The sequence below is a fragment of the Pseudomassariella vexata genome (assembly GCF_002105095.1).
Source record: "Pseudomassariella vexata strain CBS 129021 chromosome Unknown BCR38scaffold_7, whole genome shotgun sequence".
Lineage (NCBI taxonomy): Eukaryota > Fungi > Ascomycota > Sordariomycetes > Amphisphaeriales > Pseudomassariaceae > Pseudomassariella > Pseudomassariella vexata.
In genome coordinates, this window is record NW_024467962.1 from 91,839 (window position 1) to 109,729 (window position 17,891).

At 51.1% G+C, this 17,891-nt stretch overlaps 6 protein-coding genes across 6 annotated transcripts; 5 read left to right on the plus strand and 1 right to left on the minus strand.

The window, feature by feature from the left end:
• The first annotated feature begins 128 nt into the window (after window positions 1-128).
• Window positions 129-1,046, plus strand: BCR38DRAFT_201308 (uncharacterized protein). Its single transcript, XM_040854098.1, has 4 exons — window positions 129-629; window positions 681-754; window positions 810-936; window positions 991-1,046. The coding sequence occupies exons 1-3, from the start codon at window positions 304-306 to the stop codon at window positions 881-883; spliced, it is 474 nt and encodes a 157-aa protein (XP_040715265.1). The 5' UTR covers window positions 129-303; the 3' UTR covers window positions 884-936; window positions 991-1,046.
• BCR38DRAFT_342913 (S-adenosyl-L-methionine-dependent methyltransferase) lies at window positions 990-1,941 on the plus strand (the record flags this gene model as incomplete). Its single annotated transcript, XM_040855978.1, has 3 exons — window positions 990-1,536; window positions 1,632-1,824; window positions 1,881-1,941. Coding segments are annotated over 3 exons (801 nt in total), but the record flags the coding sequence as incomplete, so codon positions are not given.
• Window positions 1,942-7,214: 5,273 nt separating this feature from the next.
• Window positions 7,215-9,592, plus strand: BCR38DRAFT_465968 (uncharacterized protein). Its single transcript, XM_040862717.1, has 3 exons — window positions 7,215-7,971; window positions 8,020-8,640; window positions 8,703-9,592. Exons 1-3 carry the CDS (start codon window positions 7,565-7,567, stop codon window positions 9,421-9,423), a joined length of 1,749 nt encoding a protein of 582 aa, XP_040715267.1. The 5' UTR covers window positions 7,215-7,564; the 3' UTR covers window positions 9,424-9,592.
• A 1,545-nt stretch (window positions 9,593-11,137) lies between these two features.
• BCR38DRAFT_514449 (uncharacterized protein) lies at window positions 11,138-12,719 on the plus strand (the record flags this gene model as incomplete). The annotated part of the gene is made up of 6 exons (XM_040865066.1): window positions 11,138-11,314; window positions 11,376-11,748; window positions 11,871-11,988; window positions 12,048-12,112; window positions 12,194-12,224; window positions 12,305-12,719. 6 exons carry the CDS (start codon window positions 11,138-11,140, stop codon window positions 12,588-12,590), a joined length of 1,050 nt encoding a protein of 349 aa, XP_040715268.1. The 3' UTR covers window positions 12,591-12,719.
• A 129-nt stretch (window positions 12,720-12,848) lies between these two features.
• On the minus strand, window positions 12,849-14,426 carry BCR38DRAFT_343752 (glycoside hydrolase family 30 protein; the record flags this gene model as incomplete). The annotated part of the gene is made up of 4 exons (XM_040856060.1): window positions 12,849-13,382; window positions 13,454-13,521; window positions 13,573-13,822; window positions 13,893-14,426. The coding sequence occupies 4 exons, from the start codon at window positions 14,424-14,426 to the stop codon at window positions 12,849-12,851; spliced, it is 1,386 nt and encodes a 461-aa protein (XP_040715269.1).
• A 2,329-nt stretch (window positions 14,427-16,755) lies between these two features.
• On the plus strand, window positions 16,756-17,482 carry BCR38DRAFT_409274 (uncharacterized protein; the record flags this gene model as incomplete). Its single annotated transcript, XM_040858358.1, has 3 exons — window positions 16,756-16,997; window positions 17,054-17,282; window positions 17,363-17,482. 3 exons carry the CDS (start codon window positions 16,756-16,758, stop codon window positions 17,480-17,482), a joined length of 591 nt encoding a protein of 196 aa, XP_040715270.1.
• Between the last annotated feature and the right edge of the window lie 409 nt (window positions 17,483-17,891).

Sequence of the window (17,891 nt, forward strand, 5' to 3'; positions counted from 1 at the left end):
AGAAGAAATTGGCTGGACTTGCGGATGTTTACTTTAGCCCGGATAGGAAAGCGATGCGCGCGAGTCCAGATTCCAGCCCAATTCGCACAAGTGCATCAATCCTTACCGGTTCGCGTGAAACTATGGCATGATTGGTCAACAGCGTCAAGCCAGCCTCGAAGCCGTTGAAAATTCCCATGTTACCTTATCCATTCAGCAAACCTCTCACGTTTCTTGGTCCACATTGGTGACACCAGCACAACTTATGAATCCAAGTTGAACTTCCCCGACGCCTTTGATTGTCACATAAGAAAACTAGCCACCATGAGCCATTGGCTGCATCGGGATGAGGGGTATAATGACGCGTACCGCAGTGCAAGAGCGCTTAACTCCAGCACCAATAACGCGTACGACCTGCCGCCACCCGAGAACACAGGCTCAACAGGGGCGAATCCCGGTGACCTTGAGTCCAGCCAGTACAATGTGAGCACTAATCCCGCTAGCAACAGGGCGCCGCAAGCAGGCAGCGTGGGATTCTCCACTGGATACGGCGTCGCATCTGAGCCGGCGCCACAAGTCCATAATGCTTACGGATTTCATCTTGGTGTGGACGACGGTCCGGCGTCTTCTGTCGCCAATCGCATATCAAGGTGAGATTTCAGCTGAGAACATGGATACATGAAGTATTGACGGGGCGGTAGCGGTGAGACTGTCGAGGCCCCTGATGCTGTCATCGAGGAAGATGGGCGATCATTCCATGGATATCGACAAGGGAGTATGTGACCATCTCTGTCTCTGTGTTTTAGAGAGTCTGCTGATGGTTTTCAAAGGGTATTTCCTACCCAACGATGGTGTGAGTGCCAATGAGTGTGGGTGCAGACCGTGGAGTAAAGACTATGGGTAATGTAGTACGACCGCTGACAGGAAAGATGTCATAGGCTGAACAGGAGCGTCTGGGTAAGGGCTCGGAACCCCTATTCCTATCCTTGAATCAGTCCTCACGTGACTCAGATCTTCAACATGAAATATTCAACATCCTCTTCGACCGAAAACTGGCCCTCGCCCCAGTCGGGGAGCCAGCACACGTGTTGGACATAGCTACGGGGACGGGTATCTGGGCCTTCGAATTCGCCGAAGCCCATCCTATATCTACAGTCGTCGGCACAGACCTAAGTATGATCCAACCCAGCGCCCTCCGGCTCCTCCCTAACTGCAGCTTCGTCAGGGAGGACTCGGAAGAGCCCTGGGTCTTCGACTACAAGTTTGACTACGTGCATGCGCGCGCCGTCGTGTCGTGCTTCAATGATACGAGGGTGGTCCTCGCCCGCGCGTTCGAGGGGATGAACGAGGGAGGGTGGATTGAGTTCCAGGATATTAATATGGATGTTCGGTCTATTGACCACACGCTCGAGGGGACGGCCGTGCAGGAGTGGTTCCGCACGGTGAGGAGGGGGTTCGCCTCGATTGGGAGGGATGTCGACAGGCCGTTGTTTTACAAGCAGTGGTTCCTTGAGGCTGGGTTTGTGGATGTGGAGGAAAAGTGTTTCCCGATTCCCCGTAAGGACTTACACTTGTCCTCGATGCTTCCATTCCATTCAGGTCGCATTGGTTTTATTACAAGAACCAGGGCAGCTAATAGGACGTTCTACGAGTGAACCAGTGGCCCGAATCCCCTAAATCCAAGGAAGTGGGTCGTTTTCAACACGCAAATGCCTGCGATGGAATACCGGGGGTTTCCGCAAAGGTGCTTCCGCTGGCAGGCCTCTCATCTGCTGAAGCCCAAGATCTGTCAGCGCGGGCCGTCCGAGACAGCGGCAATACCAGAATCCATGCTTATACTCCGCTGTACGTAAACCTTTTCATCGGTTCTTGTTTCGTTCACTGATAGTCATTTGAACTAGATATGTCGTCTACGGACGGAAGCCATTTGCGACAAAGCGTACCCAGCAGCTGGTTGGATAACTAAGTAGAGGTGTTCGCACTTGATCTAGTTCTGCCGTAAGGGGTTTTGGGCATGTCTGCTGTTGATTGGATCTGGCTAGGCCAGCACCTTCCTACGCTTTTATGTGCCTTCTCACTTTCACTATCTCGACATAGTAATTATTCTCTACTGTCTTGAATATGGGTTATGATAACTAAAATTTGCACTGTCATGAAGAGCCTGGGCTCGCAAGTTGTGCCCTAGAATCACTACGGTATCGCTCCAGGCTCAGGCACGAAATTCGAAGCATCGGAAGAGACTCCTTTCTCGGTTGCTACCCCTCGAATCGTGCCTGATGGAGGGGCAGTGATGGAAGGGCGTTTCTGGCCACTAGGAGTAAGTAGTCCCTCTACTTTCCTCACCAAGATAGACATGTAACTACTGGCTTACTATGCCAACGGTACGGAGTCTTACAAGCCTTGCTTTCACGCCTTAAATAGACAATGTGGACTTGGATAGACCGCCAACAGTTCAGATGGCATCAAGCGGGGTTAACTTGGACGTCAGTTGACAGATCGAGACATCCGCAGACCCGTTGATAGTGAAAGTAAAGTGACGTCAAAGGCTTGGGTATCCTAGGATGTCGAGGTTGCTCACATTGGGCGAGAATTATTGTCGTTATCCACTGCCAAGGCCCAAGTTGTTGCATGTGAGACCCACTTGAATCAGAACATCAGCGAACGTGGGGTTGCGCTCCTGTAACACCGATAATCCACATTCTCCTGTCATATAAGATGCTGAACGACGAGGATGATAAGACATCGCGACGCCAAGTTGCCACGTTATGCCATAGAGGAGTATTGTGGCATTCGGTGTGGAATATTGCCAAGGAGCCGAAGTCGGACTTGAATTGTATAAGCCAGACCTAGGTAACTATTTCCATTGACCTGCCGAATTGGGCATGACGATCTGCGTCTGTACGTGCCGCTTAGCCGCCTGTCATCTCGTCTTGCCAAGCTATGAACTATCCCATGACCACCACTCCAAGGTCTACGATACGACGGTAAGACACGTAATCAAGTCTCCAGACCGCAACAACCCAATTTCAACATCAGCACACAAGAAATACGCGGAAGAACGAACCAGAGGTACCATCGAGATGGACTCAAGCAGTACATAATGACTTAGGGATAGGGCTTTTGGGTGTTGTTTTTCAGTTTTCAGACGAATTATGTAAGCGTGTTCTTGACGGCATTTAAGGATCTGTGTAGAGAGTCACTTTCTTGACGAAAAGGATAAGCGGCCCAAGTCTGTAGTCAATTGACTCTTTTCGCCTGCTGAGGCACCAGTTGTTAGTACCTGTTGGGGGTGCTTATCGTTCTGATCGGAGCAAGAAGGCTTCGATTTTGTTATTCTTTCCATCTCCCGGATAGTAGGTCTTGTTGAGGATCTTGTTGTCCGTTGCCATCATCATCACACTGTTGCAGAAAAGGTGTTAAATCGAAATATATATTTGATTGAAAAAGTAAGTGTTTTCTCGCGATGCATCTTTCGCAGAGATATAGCTGTAATGCACTCAGGTCACGTGATCATTCAACACGTGATCCTGCAACACACACCTTCAACCTTCGGGCATTCACTACCCGTCGTCAGTAGTCGACCTATCTGCCCCTGACAGGATCAAGCACTTCCAAGACGTTGTCGGGTACCTTCTAACCCTCCACGATCGCAATGATCTGCCCTGAAAAATGGAGTTTCTCGCAACTTCCTCATTATCGGGGCAGGCTACGATGAGACTCTCTTTGCAATCAATTTGATCAAGAACAGGTTAGACGTGGATATTCACATCGTAGATGTGGCAATGGTGTTTCGAGGGACCTGGTACTAGAACCGATACACGGGCTTGCCATGTGATGTAAAGAGCTACATCTATATGCCACTTTTGGAGGAGATGCCCAAATATGAATATTCGTTTGGTCAACAATTGAGGGAACTGCGCAGCAACACAAGTTGGATGCTAAATCGCTGTTTGGTCCTCATGTCGATAGTGACTTGGGATGATGGTGGAAACGAATGGTAATGCAACCTCATCCGTTCTTGTGACATAATTTTGGGCAAAAACGGCCCAACTTGTACTTGATTAGAAAGCCATCGTAGATTGTCTATAAGTGTGGATCCAAATCAGAGGATCTGATTGGCTACATCGTTGCTCTTAAGCAACATTTCGTAGCTTCGGAAATAGCTGAGCTTTCTAGAAAAAACACCATCAAAAGAGATCTGAACCACACAACTGACTTGGCACGAAATCAATCCTGATATTCGTGACTTGAGTCCTGTGAGGTCAGATCAACCAGGATACACATAAGCTCTACCTATCTAGGTAGTTACGCCACTTGTCACGTGCATGGGCCGAATACTGTGCCACTTCTGCCCACAATAAGTACCAGCAGCCAACATGCACGAGATCGCGGAACTGCACCAAGAAGGGCATCAAGTTACACATTTTTGTCTTTCCGCCAGGGCGAAATCTGTCCTGATAGCCCACGGTATTGGAAACTTCCCCAAACTTCCCCACCTCGGCAGCTTGCAAACCCTTCAGGCTTATGCCTTCCAAATGTCGCTGGGACTACAACATAACCGGTGGCTCCCCAGAGCAGCCAGACTTCACTTCCTTAGCTGAAAAGAAAGTGGGCATCATTGGTACCGGCATCACAGCCGTGCAAGCAATCCCCCACCTAGCAAAATGGTCCCAAGAGCTTTATGTCTTGCAGCGAAGCCACGGATTTTCGGGAAACGTCGACAGGACTTCCGGTAAGAGGGCAGTATGAGGGGAGCTTAGTCCATTCACCATCGATCATGATGACCGGAGGCTTGGGCTATGCGCTCAGAGATGGATGTTGAAGTTCTCGGCGCATTCGGTCTGCCAGCCTGGGTTTGTTGCAATGTCTCTCTTCCACTTCTTGTGGTCTATAGGTCTGTTTCCTCTTACTCTGACGGATGATGAGCCAACTATGTCGAGACGCCTCCGAGAGGCCTTCAGCGATGTACCTCCCACAACATGCGCCTCAGGTGTCGAGGCTAAATAATATGGATCAATCCAGCGAGTAGTCATATTCTTGCACCGTCATATTCAAGCCAAAGCGGGAGGGTTATATGCCATGGATGAGTGCACTAAAAACACCGCCAACCAATCATTTTTATTTTTCTTATTTTTCTCTTTGGAATATTGGACTTGCAGGTCGCAAGGCTCTCTTACACATTTTGATGTTAGTCGCGCCGTGTAAAGATAGCGTGGCACTGCTGCTGGCATAACGAGCTACTCTTTGATTCGCTGCCTGCGTGTTACAGTTGCACAAACTGGTTGAGGCCACTCAGCTATAAAGTGAAAGCTGGCTGTGTCGAGTTCCATTATTCGCATCTCGCGTGGTGTCATATTCGACCTAATTACCGCACTCCCATAGCCTTCCACCATGGATACTCCGGCAATCAGTCTCATGCGTTCGAAGACACATATTATTTTGTCTCGAGTAATCCCCCAAGATGTCTCTAGGGAAGAAACATGGGAATTCTGCCCCACGGGGCATTTTGACAAGACCGTTTGTGCAGCAGGCCGTAATGTACAACTATCGTACGATGGTTTATTCCACGGCGTATGTTTATCAAACACGGTATTGGAACATCTCACAATCAAGGGAAACTCGGACTCTGGCCACGTCAACTATTTCGCGGAGATTGAAAGGTGCTGGGTTCGACACAATTCATTATGGCGACATGGCAGACTCGCCTTCGGCGTTGTCTGTCCAGTGCAGCACTGCCAACTGCACATTCAACGGATACTCATCCTTGGCCATGTGTAGCAGGTGCGTCGACATGACTTCACGACTGGAGGTTGACTCGGAGACGAATGTTTTCCTTGCCCAACGGACTCACCTTCAGAGGAGACGAAGGAATCAACATGACGCGCGACAACCCCCTGTATACACTCGACCTGGCCAATACCACTTTAGTGGCTATGAGGTTGTCAGTAATATTCCAACACAAGCTGGACCAAAGCTACCAATTTGTACCAGGAATCGAAATGCGCCATGTACTTCTGCGTCTAGATGTCCGAAGCACCTGTTTCGTTGGGGGATTTCCGGTAGCGGCTTGTCCACACCTTCGCGCCGGACGAGGAATAGACCAAGGTGGCTAATGGTATAAACGCCATGATTCACAACATCGCCATCATCCTTCGTGTCTCGGACGCGGCGAGCTCAACTATTTCCTCGTCTACTCTGATGATGCGACAGCAATGGCGAACTGGCTGGGGAACACATCCAAATATTACTATGCGTTGCAGTTTGATAACGTAAAGCAGTCTTCACCGGTCATTTGAGACATGGGGTTATGTCGTTGGGCCGTACCTCTCTCCAGACCTCTTCAGAAAATGTGAACGTTGGTGTCGATGATGCTGATGATTGCTTGGATGCCAACGGGTTCCCAGGTGTGCTGACCAGTTTACGGTATGCATCACAAATAGTATTAGGCCGGCTGGCAATAACAAAAGTGACTCGGGGTACAGCTTGTAGAGTCATCGCAGGACTTCGCGTACAAATGGGGTGCATATGTGCTGTTCAGATACGAGTGGCTCGCTTTACCGTTGGTCCTGGAGGTTTGAGTTTCTTACTCGTGGTGGCCACGACATGGACTACCAGAAGGGAACGAATTCCAGTGTGGTAGTCGTTCTTCTTAGCAGCCGTGTTCTTCAGCAGACTCAGCAGAGGCAGCAGAGGCGACGAAATGATCAGCCTGGTAGAAGAGGAAATAAAGACCGGAAGATCAAAGGGAGACGGAGAAAGTCTGAGGATGGAGGTGTGGCATGGGAAGACAAAGTTGAAGCTGGATAATGCGCAGACGGCCTAATTCGACTGCTAAATATTGATTTGCATTACTAGAAAATGTTGCCGAGTCCATCATGTCGTCGCTCGTGGATTCGACTCGCAAGCCCTTAACGGATATTGGATTAGGTAGAGATATCGTTATGTCCTGGCACAATTGGTGAGCGGCTATTGTACGCTTCTTTAGATATCTGGCTTGAAAGCATTTGTTCCTCACGAGCTGGGCGTCATTCGTTTTACGAAATAGAAGAACGACGTTGAATCTAGTGACGAGCAAAATGATGACGAATTTCGGAGGTGGAACCAGTTTACCCCACCATGGCTCATCGCTAATCTTATCCAACCCCAGACGCTACAGTTAGCGGGCACCGATGGCACCGAAGGCGGGATTAGCATGTGAGATTGGCCTCGGCTCTTGTCATAAATTACAACTTCATGCCAAACGCGACTGCAATACGCCGTGCGATGCTCCAATGTTTACCTTCACTTCAGCCTTTGCAAATTTACCGCACAGTACCTGCATATCCCAACGACACGCGACAGAGTCGCCTGATCACCACCTGTCCATGCAGGCTCTGCGCCGAGATACCCTATGGTCCGATCGGGCATGATTCAGCTACCCATAAAGCTTCAAGTTAGGTTACACGGCGAATCCAGCTCGACTGTCATTCATTCTTGACCTGCTGGCCGCCTCTGTATATTCGCCGTCATCCAATCCAGCGACGACTAAGCACGTTGTCTTGTACCTAAATTGAGTGAGGGACGGCGGACAACCCGACCTGCGACCATGGCTACTCAAGCCGGTTCCTCGAAACCGCCTCCTATCGAGTCGCCTGTATCCAAGCCAGCACCGATATCACGGCCGAGAGCCGCAGACCCGATTCTGCGAATCGCGCTGCGCTACACCATCTCTGCCCGCGAATATGAAGTTCTACACAAATACGTCCTGTCGCGGTCGCGCGTTCTGAGGAGGAGGGCCCCAAGCATCAATGCTATGCAAAAGTACATGGACGGCAGAGATGGCGATACCAGTAAGGGGACAGGCAAGGGGAACGAGGCGGTCGGTAGTGCCGGAAGTGGCGGCGACACGTACAATGCCCGCGCGATCCGACATGCGCTTCGCGTCTTCATTGCTACAGGGCTTGGCACCAAGGCATACGAGATCATCATGGCACGATTGAAAGGCCAAGCAAGGTAAACAAGCTAGTCTCAATTTCAAGGTCCGACACTCACACTGGACAGCGTACCCAACAAGAACAAGAAAGAGCCGTTTTATAAATCTTCAACCTTGCGACTCTCCGTTTCTCTATCGACCATCCTACTGCTCTACCGACTTCTCTTCCGCTTTCTCTCCCGCCTTCGAACCCATCTCCTCGACCCGCAAGCCGAGCCCTTCCGAGCACGCAACCCGCGGACAAGCCAGACGCTGACGTCACCGTATGCGCCAGCCGTTGGCGCATCGCTTGCCGGTTTGGCATTGGGCATCTACCCTTCGCGCCAACTACGCGTATCCATCGCCATCTACTCACTCTTCCGGTCCCTCGAGTTCGCGTGGAACATGCTAGAAGAAGAGGGCGCCATCTGGGGTTGGAAGATGCGGCCGGGTCTGAAAGGAGGGCTGATGAAGCGCGAGAGGCCACGGTGGTGGGGCAGCTGGATGCTGCAGCCTTTCGCGTTCGGTCAGCTTTTACACGCGGTAGTGTTTGATCGTGAGTGCTCGCCCGTATCGTACGTGGACTTTATCTGGAAGAGCACCAGCACCTACCTACACAGTCCGCCGAACAACCTGCCAGCAGGTATGAAATGGCCGGTTGCTTGGGACGTTGCAGACAGTCTGGCGACCATGGCGAAGCTTAATTGGCCGTACGTATTTCCCCATCGTGGATGGCATTGCTCTGGAATATGTTGACTGACGACATCAACAGACCTTACGTCTCTCCAACCCTCTTCCCAAACCAACAGACCCTCCCCCAATCACTTGCTTCCCTCGGCCCCCTAACCTCACAAGCGCACCCACTCCTAACCTCCCTCTCCTGCGCCACCCTGCACCCCTCCGACCCCTCCTGCCTCCGAACCTACCTTACCTTCTGGGTCCGCTCCTTCCCACGCCTCGGCCGCTTTTTCCTTGTCTTCTACTCCCTCCTCCTTCTCCCCAAATACAAAGCCCTCTATAACGCCCCCTGGGCCGTAATTAACAAACTCCTCGCCCGCACCCTCCGCCTCTCCACTTTCGTCACGGGCTCCATCAGCACCGCCTGGACCTCCATCTGCCTCTTTCAGTCATACCTCCCGCGAACATTCTTGCCTACGCAGCGCTTCTTCTTGGGTGGGTTCCTGGCGGGGTTGTGGGGTTTTGTGGAAAAGGAAAATGGCAGGGGTGTGTTCTTGTATAGTGCCCGGACGAGTGTAGATAGTTTATGGAAAGTGGGGGTCAAGAGGAGGTGGTGGAGGGCCATGAAGGGCGGAGATGTGTGGGTTTTTGTACTGGCGATAGCGCTTACCGGCATCGTATATGAGAGGGACGCGAGGGCGATTAAGGAGTCGAGTTGGAGAAAGGGAGTCGGGTTTGTGACGGGGGGTGATTGGAGGGATTGGGAGGTGGAGGAGGATGTGGACAATGAGGGCGAGGCTGAGAAGGAATTGTAGAGAGGAATTGGTGGTACTACGGCGGTCTTGAGTGTATAATTATGGTGTCGGGTTGGGAGGCCGGGGTTGTACCACTATGGTTCTGGTGTCTGCAGTAACGACATCACCAGCGTTTTTTTTGAACACATATAGTTTTGTAATTATGTGCAATGGCATTATGATATACGACTTGTCAGAAGACCTGCAGTGTGCCTGCTTACTGCGTTTCTTGCTTCTATGTGTATTTTGTTCGCTTATCTCCGCAGGGTGTTGCCACTGTGCAACGAGGAAGGCGGTTTAGCTCGAGGCAGCTGGCTCTATTTGGCTTATTCGCGCAGTACTTCTGTATATTGAAGTACACATCCGAACTCCAGCTGAGTACATGAATGCTGTTCTGGGTACCTAGGAGCTGTGAATTCGAGAAGTTGATCTCTGGTACATAGCTTATATTTACACCCACATCACGGCTTCAAAGTTTGGTCCGTTAGTTAGCGGTCGCAGCGAACCCATGAAAGCTACTTTCTTTCTTTTTGCCCTACCCCCTGCGAGATGTTGAATATGATCGAGATAGTAAGATGACCTAGACTTGATGTTCCCGGATCTAGTAAGCTCTACACTTCCGCCCCTTCGGATAATTATCCGATCGATCGTCGCGGTCCGGTCATCTAGGCGCAGCAGGCAAGAACAAGGTTTGCGTGAAACAAAACATCCGCCCATTGCCGCACAAGACGACCGTTTGATCTACATCGGCTGATTGTTGGGATAAACCTCGCTGTCAGCCGGAAGCGGGAAACCAACCGCGGATGGTCAAGTGAAATACCCGAAGGGCATATTCATGTCAATGGGGGCTTTAATGATGAGGACGAATAAATCCCACTTGGCAATTTTGCTTGAATCATGCCGTGCTCCCTGTGGGGGAAAGTATATATCCGCTTGCGCATATGCCCAAGAAGTGGTAGGCGGGACGCCCCGTCGGTTATGGTTATGTAGTCGTCTGAGGTGCATTGAAGAGGTGTGATTCGTATGCGTAAAAACTATGACGGACGTGAATGCGATGAGATAGTTAATTAGTTGGATAGATTTTGCTACTGCAAATGTGACCAGTATATACGTGACTGACGCCTTAGACCTATCCCTGAAAGATGGCAGAGCACATCGATAACTTGTTAAAGACATGTCAGCGTTTCCATGCCGGAACTATGATGTGCTTCCTCGCATCCTTCCTGTCAAATACATTGCATAACATGTTGCAACCGCCTTCCGACAGCCTCCCAATCGCCTTCCCCTTTCCTTCGGATCATGCTCCATGAAGGTGACGTAGCGAGACACTGTCATGATAAGCCATGACATATTGGCGAGAAACTGAACTGCTCTAAGTAGATAGACTTCCCGTGTGAGACCGGCTCATTATCCTATAGAGGAATGTACACGCAGGTTTACAATAGCATACCGTCTCATCTGATGTTGAGCCGGCACAGTAGCCGAGTCATTCTTCGGCCCTATTGTCCACCCACGGCACGAACCGTGTTTCCATTTTCAAGTTTTCCAACATTCAACATATCTTCGTGTTCGTCGAGAATTGGTATTTATATATAGCAGCGAGGATATCGTATGTCATGTATTTACTACCGATCGACATCGTGAACGAATTACGACAACCACAGTTCCACTTATTAGCCGTGTAGCCATTGTTGTCCACACTTGCACCCCAAAGATTTGGATATCCAACTTCAAGATGGACGCAAACAGCCTTCCACCTGGCGTAGCGGAACAGAACCAAGGTCCTGCGGTGATAGCGTCGATATCCTCCATTCTCTTCGTAGCCACGCTGTTCGTCATCGCGCGACTCTACAGCAAGACGCGCATCCAGAAACAGTTGCACCTCGAAGACTATTTGATCGTATTATCTCTGGTTCGTCTTCTGACCCTCCCCGTGCTACTACGGCAATCGTCATCTTCTAACCAATGCACAGCTCCTCGGCTGGACCTCAACCGCCTTCGGCATCGTCGCCGTGCACTACGGCAACGGCCTACACCTGGCCAGCATCCCGCCCGAAGACCGCAGCCCGGCCATCTTCTGGACCATCGCCAGTTTCTGCCCGGGCATCTTTTCGTCCGGGATCCCAAAGTTGGCTGTCGCGTCGTTGCTGTGCCGCATTATGTGTCCGAGTCGGCCACACCGAGTTTTGCTCTGGTCGCTGGGGATAGTCTCCTGCATCAGCCTCGTGGGCTGCGTCGTCTTGATTTATGCTCGGTGTTCGCCAGTGAGCAGGGGTTGGGATAAGGAGGTGGCGGGGACGTGCATGGATATGAGGATTGTGGTGAATTATTCGATTATGGCTGGTGGTATGGTTTCCCCCTTTTCTTTGCCTTAATTCTTGGCCTTCGGAATGGCGGTGCGGCGGATGTAGGAGCGCTTATATGGAAGTAGTCCACACTTGTTTCGAGCTGACATAAACCACATCTAGCTATATCCGCCTTCGTCGACTTGTACCTCGCCGTCTATCCGACTGTGGTACTGTACCGCCTGCAAATCAACCGGAAGAAGAAGATTGTACTCAGCTTTGCGCTTGGCGTTGGCTTCGTGTAATTGACCTTCCCCTCCCTTTCATCTTGTGCCGGATTTATGGCTAACCGGACAAAAGCTCGGCTATCATGGCCACTTACAAGACGACCCGCCTCCCTTCTATAATGAGTGCCGACTTTACGTGTGAGTGATATGCTGTATGCCCTAAGCCAGCAGAACATTGCATACGCCAAATAGCGGTACAAGTGACTAAACAGTATTTAGATGGCACATCCGACCTCGTCATTTGTACATGGTACGTCAGCTCACCTCCTCTGTCCCGTACCTTCCCTGTTAAGCAATCACCTACTCCTTTCCGCATCTAAATACTCCCAGCATCGAAGGCAGCACCGTAATAATCGCCTCCTGCATCCCCGTCCTACGCCCGCTACTCGCCAAACTCGTCGGGCACGACGCCCCGCACCTTGTCTCACCGTCGCAGATACAAAAACCGTGCATCGAGACGCTGGGCGGCACGGATGTAGAAAAGCAGGGGCAGAGACAACCGAGGGAGCTAACACTCCCAGAGAATCTCGGTGAGGCACAGCCGACGCCGGTGGAAGGCGGGCTGAAGAGGGGGGCTAGTCGGGTTTTCTCCGAGGTGTTGGCTTCACATGATTAAGCTGGAGAAAATGCGGTGAAGGGGATGCTAGGATGGCTTAGTGAAGTCATGTTTGAAGCAATCCGAGGAAATCAACACTGCGGTTACAAGTCTGCCAATATCTGCGGAAATTCAGCACGTCAGACGGAACCGCACGCAACTTCCACGATATCACCTTGGCCGGTTGTCTAGGGCTGCCAATACGAATTGGCAGACGATGATCCAGCACCTTGCTTGAACTATATACCAGAAGCCGAGACGGAGACCGCATCCGATAATCTACGGCAATATCCAAGTCACAACACTACTCGCATGAACCCTCCCACTCCAAGTCTCCCCACTCTTCATCTTGACCGTAACATACACGTCATTCCCAAACTTGTTCTCAATAACCACCGTCCTGGTTCCATCAGGATTCACGCTCGCCACCGACTGGATGCCCGACCCGTCCTCATACGTATAACTCCCGCTCCCGTGCAAAATCATCGCACCCCTCGGGATGAACTTGGAGTACTGCCCCATCATGTAATAATCGACCTGGAACTCGTACGTGCCGGCAGAGGTATCGACGACGACCAGGCCACGGCAGGTTTCGCAGCCGCCGTCGAGGTGTGGGCCGAAGGAGGTGTCGGAGCCGAGAGTCCAGGCTAGGGAGCCTTGGGCCCAGTTTTGGAGTGGGCCGATGGTGAAGCCCGAGGCTTGGTCCCAGGAGGTGGTGGACGAGGTCCAACATTCGGTTTGGTATTGACGTACGCTGGGGTTGGCGGTGTGGAAGTCGGTTAAGACGGTCCAGTTATTGTTAGATGCATAGCACTGGAGACATGGAGCCATTGGTTAGTGGTCTTGGTCTCGTCGAGGATGCACATATGCAGGGAAAGACTTACATGCCACGCGACGGTGTTGACGTATTCGGAAGCCGTGTCAATCACGGTCTGGGGGTACGAGGGGACATCTTGAATAGTCAGCATCTCCCAGGAGAATCTGGGGCTTGTGGAAGACTTACCGGTGTTGTGGTCGTACGCCCAGACTTCAGTTTTAAGACCAGCTGCCTTCAACGCAGGCCCAACGTTGTCTTTGATGAGCGAACCAGACTCGTCTGCATAGATGTACATGGTTGGATAACCCGATTGGCTGTTCAAGGGCTCGTTCTGGATAGTGATGGCATTGATCGGGGCTCCCTTGGCCGTGTATGCCTTGATGTACTTGACAAAGTACTGCGCATACGCGTCGACATAGTCATGGTCCAGGTTGTTCTGTGTATTCAGAGTTAGATATCAATTGCACGAACCAGACAACCTCACTTGCGATAAGGGAAAGTCTGACATTGACCGTTGTTCCCGTCAGCGCATTATCCAACTGCATCCACGCTGGGGGGGCCCACACGGATCCCAGGATGGTCAAATCGGCCTTGAGGGCCTTCATATCGGCCAACAAGTCTGCCATAGAATTGCCCCTGTCCCCAAGATCGAAACCAGCCAATGTCGTGTCGGCATTCCCTGAATTATCATCATAACTGTACGCCGGCGGCCCCGACAAATCCGACGACGCAATGGTATGTCGCAACAGGCTGAAGTCCACACCATCCGAAGTCATCAGCTCCCGAAGCAGCTTGGCCTTGACGTCGGCAGAGAGCGCACTGATGAGGGAGACAGTGGCGTCGGTGACAGCAGCGCCAAACCCGGTGACCTTTTGCTTGTACCCCGACGAGGTGTCGTCGACGGTCAATTTCCACGTCGGTGCATTGCCTGGAGTGCCCGTGCCGGATACGGGCGCGTCGAAGGTGCTGAGCTTATATACACCGTCCGAGGAGGAACAGAAAGCTTGCGCTGAGGATTGATGCGGCTTCAGGCGCGGCATGGCGAGGGCTTGGCCAGCCAGGAGGGCGAGGACCAGGGCGATCATCTTGCTCTTGGACATGCAACGGGTAGATCGTCGGTATTGTTGACGTGCCGCTGCTGGCTAGATGCAGGAAATGCGGGCAGAGTACGGGGAACAGAATGGGCCTTCTTATCCCTAATTTGAGACAGGTCTTGACCCTTTTTCTGTTTGGAGAGGCCACAGGAGTGCTGGCTTGTAGTCAGCCGCTGACGGCGGCGACGACCGAGTATATGTTGATCGCGATGAAGGTGCCACTGCGTTACCCACCAGATAGCATCATGGCCAAAGACCGAGATAGAACACGGTTTCCGCACTAGAGGCACTTTTTCGGTTCCTTCGCATCCTTCGCATCCTTCCCAAATCTCCCCAGCACCAGCAAGCTCAACGAAGCCATGCTGCATTGATGCACCAGTTCTAGGGCTAATAATTCGCTAGACAGGGGAGCATTGCGTTTGGTTCGCAAGAGGTGAAGGCTGAAAGGATCAGCGACGAAATTTAAGGGTGGAGCTAGGTGGTACCTTCGTGATCAGGGACAGGAACTAGACAAGCGATGAATGCACTGGAGATTCTAAAATTAGATTGACCGATAGCGTCCCACATATTCATGATTACCGTCAGCTCGATAGCAGATCAACATTTCCAGATTGGCTGTTGCAAAATAATGCGCAGCTGAACCAGCCTGGGCTCAGGCGGGCATGTTTTTGCATAGAGCTATCGAGAAGGAGCCGAGGACGCAACCCTGCTGCATCAGGACTGAGTTTGGCCTCGGCTAGGAAGGCATAGCATGATCATGTCCACTACAAGACAGCTCTACGCTTCTCAAAATGAGAACACACGATTCGTTCCTTGCGGCTCATTTAGTGCATATAGTGCAGTCGAGAAGAGACTGAAGCAGGGTGAAATCTAATCTGGCAAATTCGGTCGGAACAGACCACAGGTATGCGCACATAGACAATGCAAGTCTGTTGCACTTATTGGTTTTAGCAACCCTTCAATATGCCTATATACCGCTATCTCAGCTTGGTTATCAATGTTTTGGTACTCAGCTGCCAACTGATGACACCATCGAGACGATGTGCAAATATTGTTGCTACATATTTGCACTTTTGGCAGTCATGAGTCCTCCAATCAGGCCCTGAACCAATGTTGACCATTCTGAGTTGTCTTTCAGCCCTGCTGTGTGCAAAGCAAGACTCCACACATCGCTGTATTTCCGCCTAAGCACTAGAATTTCAACCACTATAGAGTATTAGTATAAGTCCGCAAAAGTACACAGTTCACTAAATATTGTATTTAAGAAGTAGCCTTATAGTTCTAGGACCTAGCTGCTCACAAATACCCCATGGCCGACAGCCCTCTGTTTCTCACCGCACTTTCCGGCTTCATTAATGAAGGCTAGGTCGAAGAGATGCTGCTTGTGCTTTAGAAGTTCTCTCCAACCGGCTGATCCACACGTAGGAGACCCCATCTGTGAACTCTACACTTCGGGTAACTTGAGGAAACAGCTGGTAGAGGCACTTGTCAAAACAGGGATATAAAGGGTGCAGGATCCTGAGACAGGCGGCAGGCGACAGGCATCAGGCCTCAGAAGCTGAAAATACGTTGTCACTGATGGTGTACCATATTTGTGTACTGGACGATATCCGTCTCGCGGTAGCCGCGTTTGCGGTGGTCAAATCGTCGGCTCTGAAGCGACGACGGGTAGGATCCCGATAATGCAAATCAACGGGCTGTTTCCTAGTAAGTAGGCGTTTGCAATGGCATCTCAAACGAAGGGACTTTCCGTCAGGGAGCTTGCACCGGAATGTGACATTGAATCGTTTGGTATGGGGATCAAAAAACCCGTCTGATTTGGTGTTCCGGTATACATTTCATAGTGCACAAGGCCTTTGCCAGGAAAATGATCATAAAGAAAGGGCAGCTGTCTGGCTTGGCGTTGCAGATCTTCGTCGTCTCCGGGCTCGGGGTCGCCTGAATAGGAGTCTGCAGGCCGCTATTATCCTATATCATTTCAGGCCATAAGCTGGGTATCCAAGAGTTCAAGCCGTTTGTAATATGCGCGGATATGATAGCGGCGAAACCCATTGGCTTGGAGCCTGCAGTCGTGTTACGAAACTGCGTCATGTGCAGCAGTATTTGCGTTTGCGTTCAGAGCGGAAAGCTGAAAAGTTCAGCACTTGAATGATCATACGAACCTGGGTCGCCCTGTCACTCTATCTACTCTTCCACCACCTCTTTCCTTATTTCTACCAAGTAAGAACACGTCGTCAGCACTCTTGTGGTACTATCCTGCCAGTCTGACACCATTATGGCTTCAAACATCATGGCGACGATATCTCGACGTGATCTCAAAGACGATGGCCCAACGGCAACGATTACCGACGTTAAACACTTGGCATCCTACAGCTGGATTGAATCATCCACACCCACTATTGCTGTGCCAGGCATCCCGCCAAAGTGGTGCCCTCCTGCGGTTGCCCGGCGGCTTCCCAAGGATTCCGTGCGCTGTACATCGTGGAGCCGAAATTTGACATCGGCGCTATCGATCTCGTAAGCGACCGGAACAATCTCCGCAAACTGCTCTCGTTTGTGGATTCCTCGTCAAGCCGAAATGGGCTCGAAGCATTCACCATCAACGTCGAGGTATCAGGCAGCACCGTGATCTTCTGCCGGACCGAGACAAAGACTAAGGAAATCATCGCACCGTATGAGTTCAAGGGCTTTGGCCACGAGTTCGAGAAGGCCTACACGACTTCCGCTATTAGCGGCAATACCGGCCACCACCGGATCGTCTCATACCGCTTCGGCGGCCTGAGCTTCATCGTTCGCCATGAAGTAGACGGATACGTAGATATGGATCGTGCGGAAAAGCCATTAGGCAGAAAAGGGCTGGATACAGACGATGATCTCTCTAGCATTTTGGGTTCTTTGTCTCTATCCACGACCGGCGAGTCCGATCTTCCTATCAAGGCCACCCACAAGCACACTGGTTCCAGACTGGTGATTCGAGAACAGGGTCACGACGTGCCGATTGAATCCACACTCGAGATTAAAACGCGAGTTGCGCACAAACCCTTAGCATCTCGGACGTCGCACCCCAGAGATTTATATGAAGGCCAAAAAAGGATGTTTTTTTTCTTCTTCTATGATGGTTACTTCTGGTTTTGTAGCCCTGTACTTGGCCATACCTTCCCACCTAGTCCTTTCCACATAATGACCGCCCTCGGTCATTTTACTAAGAACCTTGTGGTAAATCTCATCCTCACGCTTCCGATCTCTTCACCTCTAGATATCTCATCCTGACAGCTTATCTTCCGAGTCCTTCATCCACAACGTACACAGCAGGTGACTCCACCTCCCTGATGCCGGGCTCACAATTACCACGGCCCTAGGCTATCCATAGCCTACGAGAGTTCCCGCCTAGTCTCCAAAGTGCTTCTTCAA

What these genes read in the sequence shown, in the direction of transcription:
- BCR38DRAFT_201308 (XM_040854098.1), top strand. Translation starts at nt 304, where the DNA reads ATGAGCCATTGGCTGCATCGGGATGAGGGGTATAATGACGCGTACCGC. An exon ending in GTCGCCAATCGCATATCAAG is followed by an intron (nt 630 to 680) that starts GTGAGATTTCAG and finishes ACGGGGCGGTAG; the next exon opens with CGGTGAGACTGTCGAGGCCC. An exon ending in CCATGGATATCGACAAGGGA is followed by an intron (nt 755 to 809) that starts GTATGTGACCAT and finishes TGGTTTTCAAAG; the next exon opens with GGTATTTCCTACCCAACGAT.
- BCR38DRAFT_465968 (XM_040862717.1), top strand. Translation starts at nt 7,565, where the DNA reads ATGGCTACTCAAGCCGGTTCCTCGAAACCGCCTCCTATCGAGTCGCCT. An exon ending in CGATTGAAAGGCCAAGCAAG is followed by an intron (nt 7,972 to 8,019) that starts GTAAACAAGCTA and finishes CACACTGGACAG; the next exon opens with CGTACCCAACAAGAACAAGA. An exon ending in ATGGCGAAGCTTAATTGGCC is followed by an intron (nt 8,641 to 8,702) that starts GTACGTATTTCC and finishes CGACATCAACAG; the next exon opens with ACCTTACGTCTCTCCAACCC.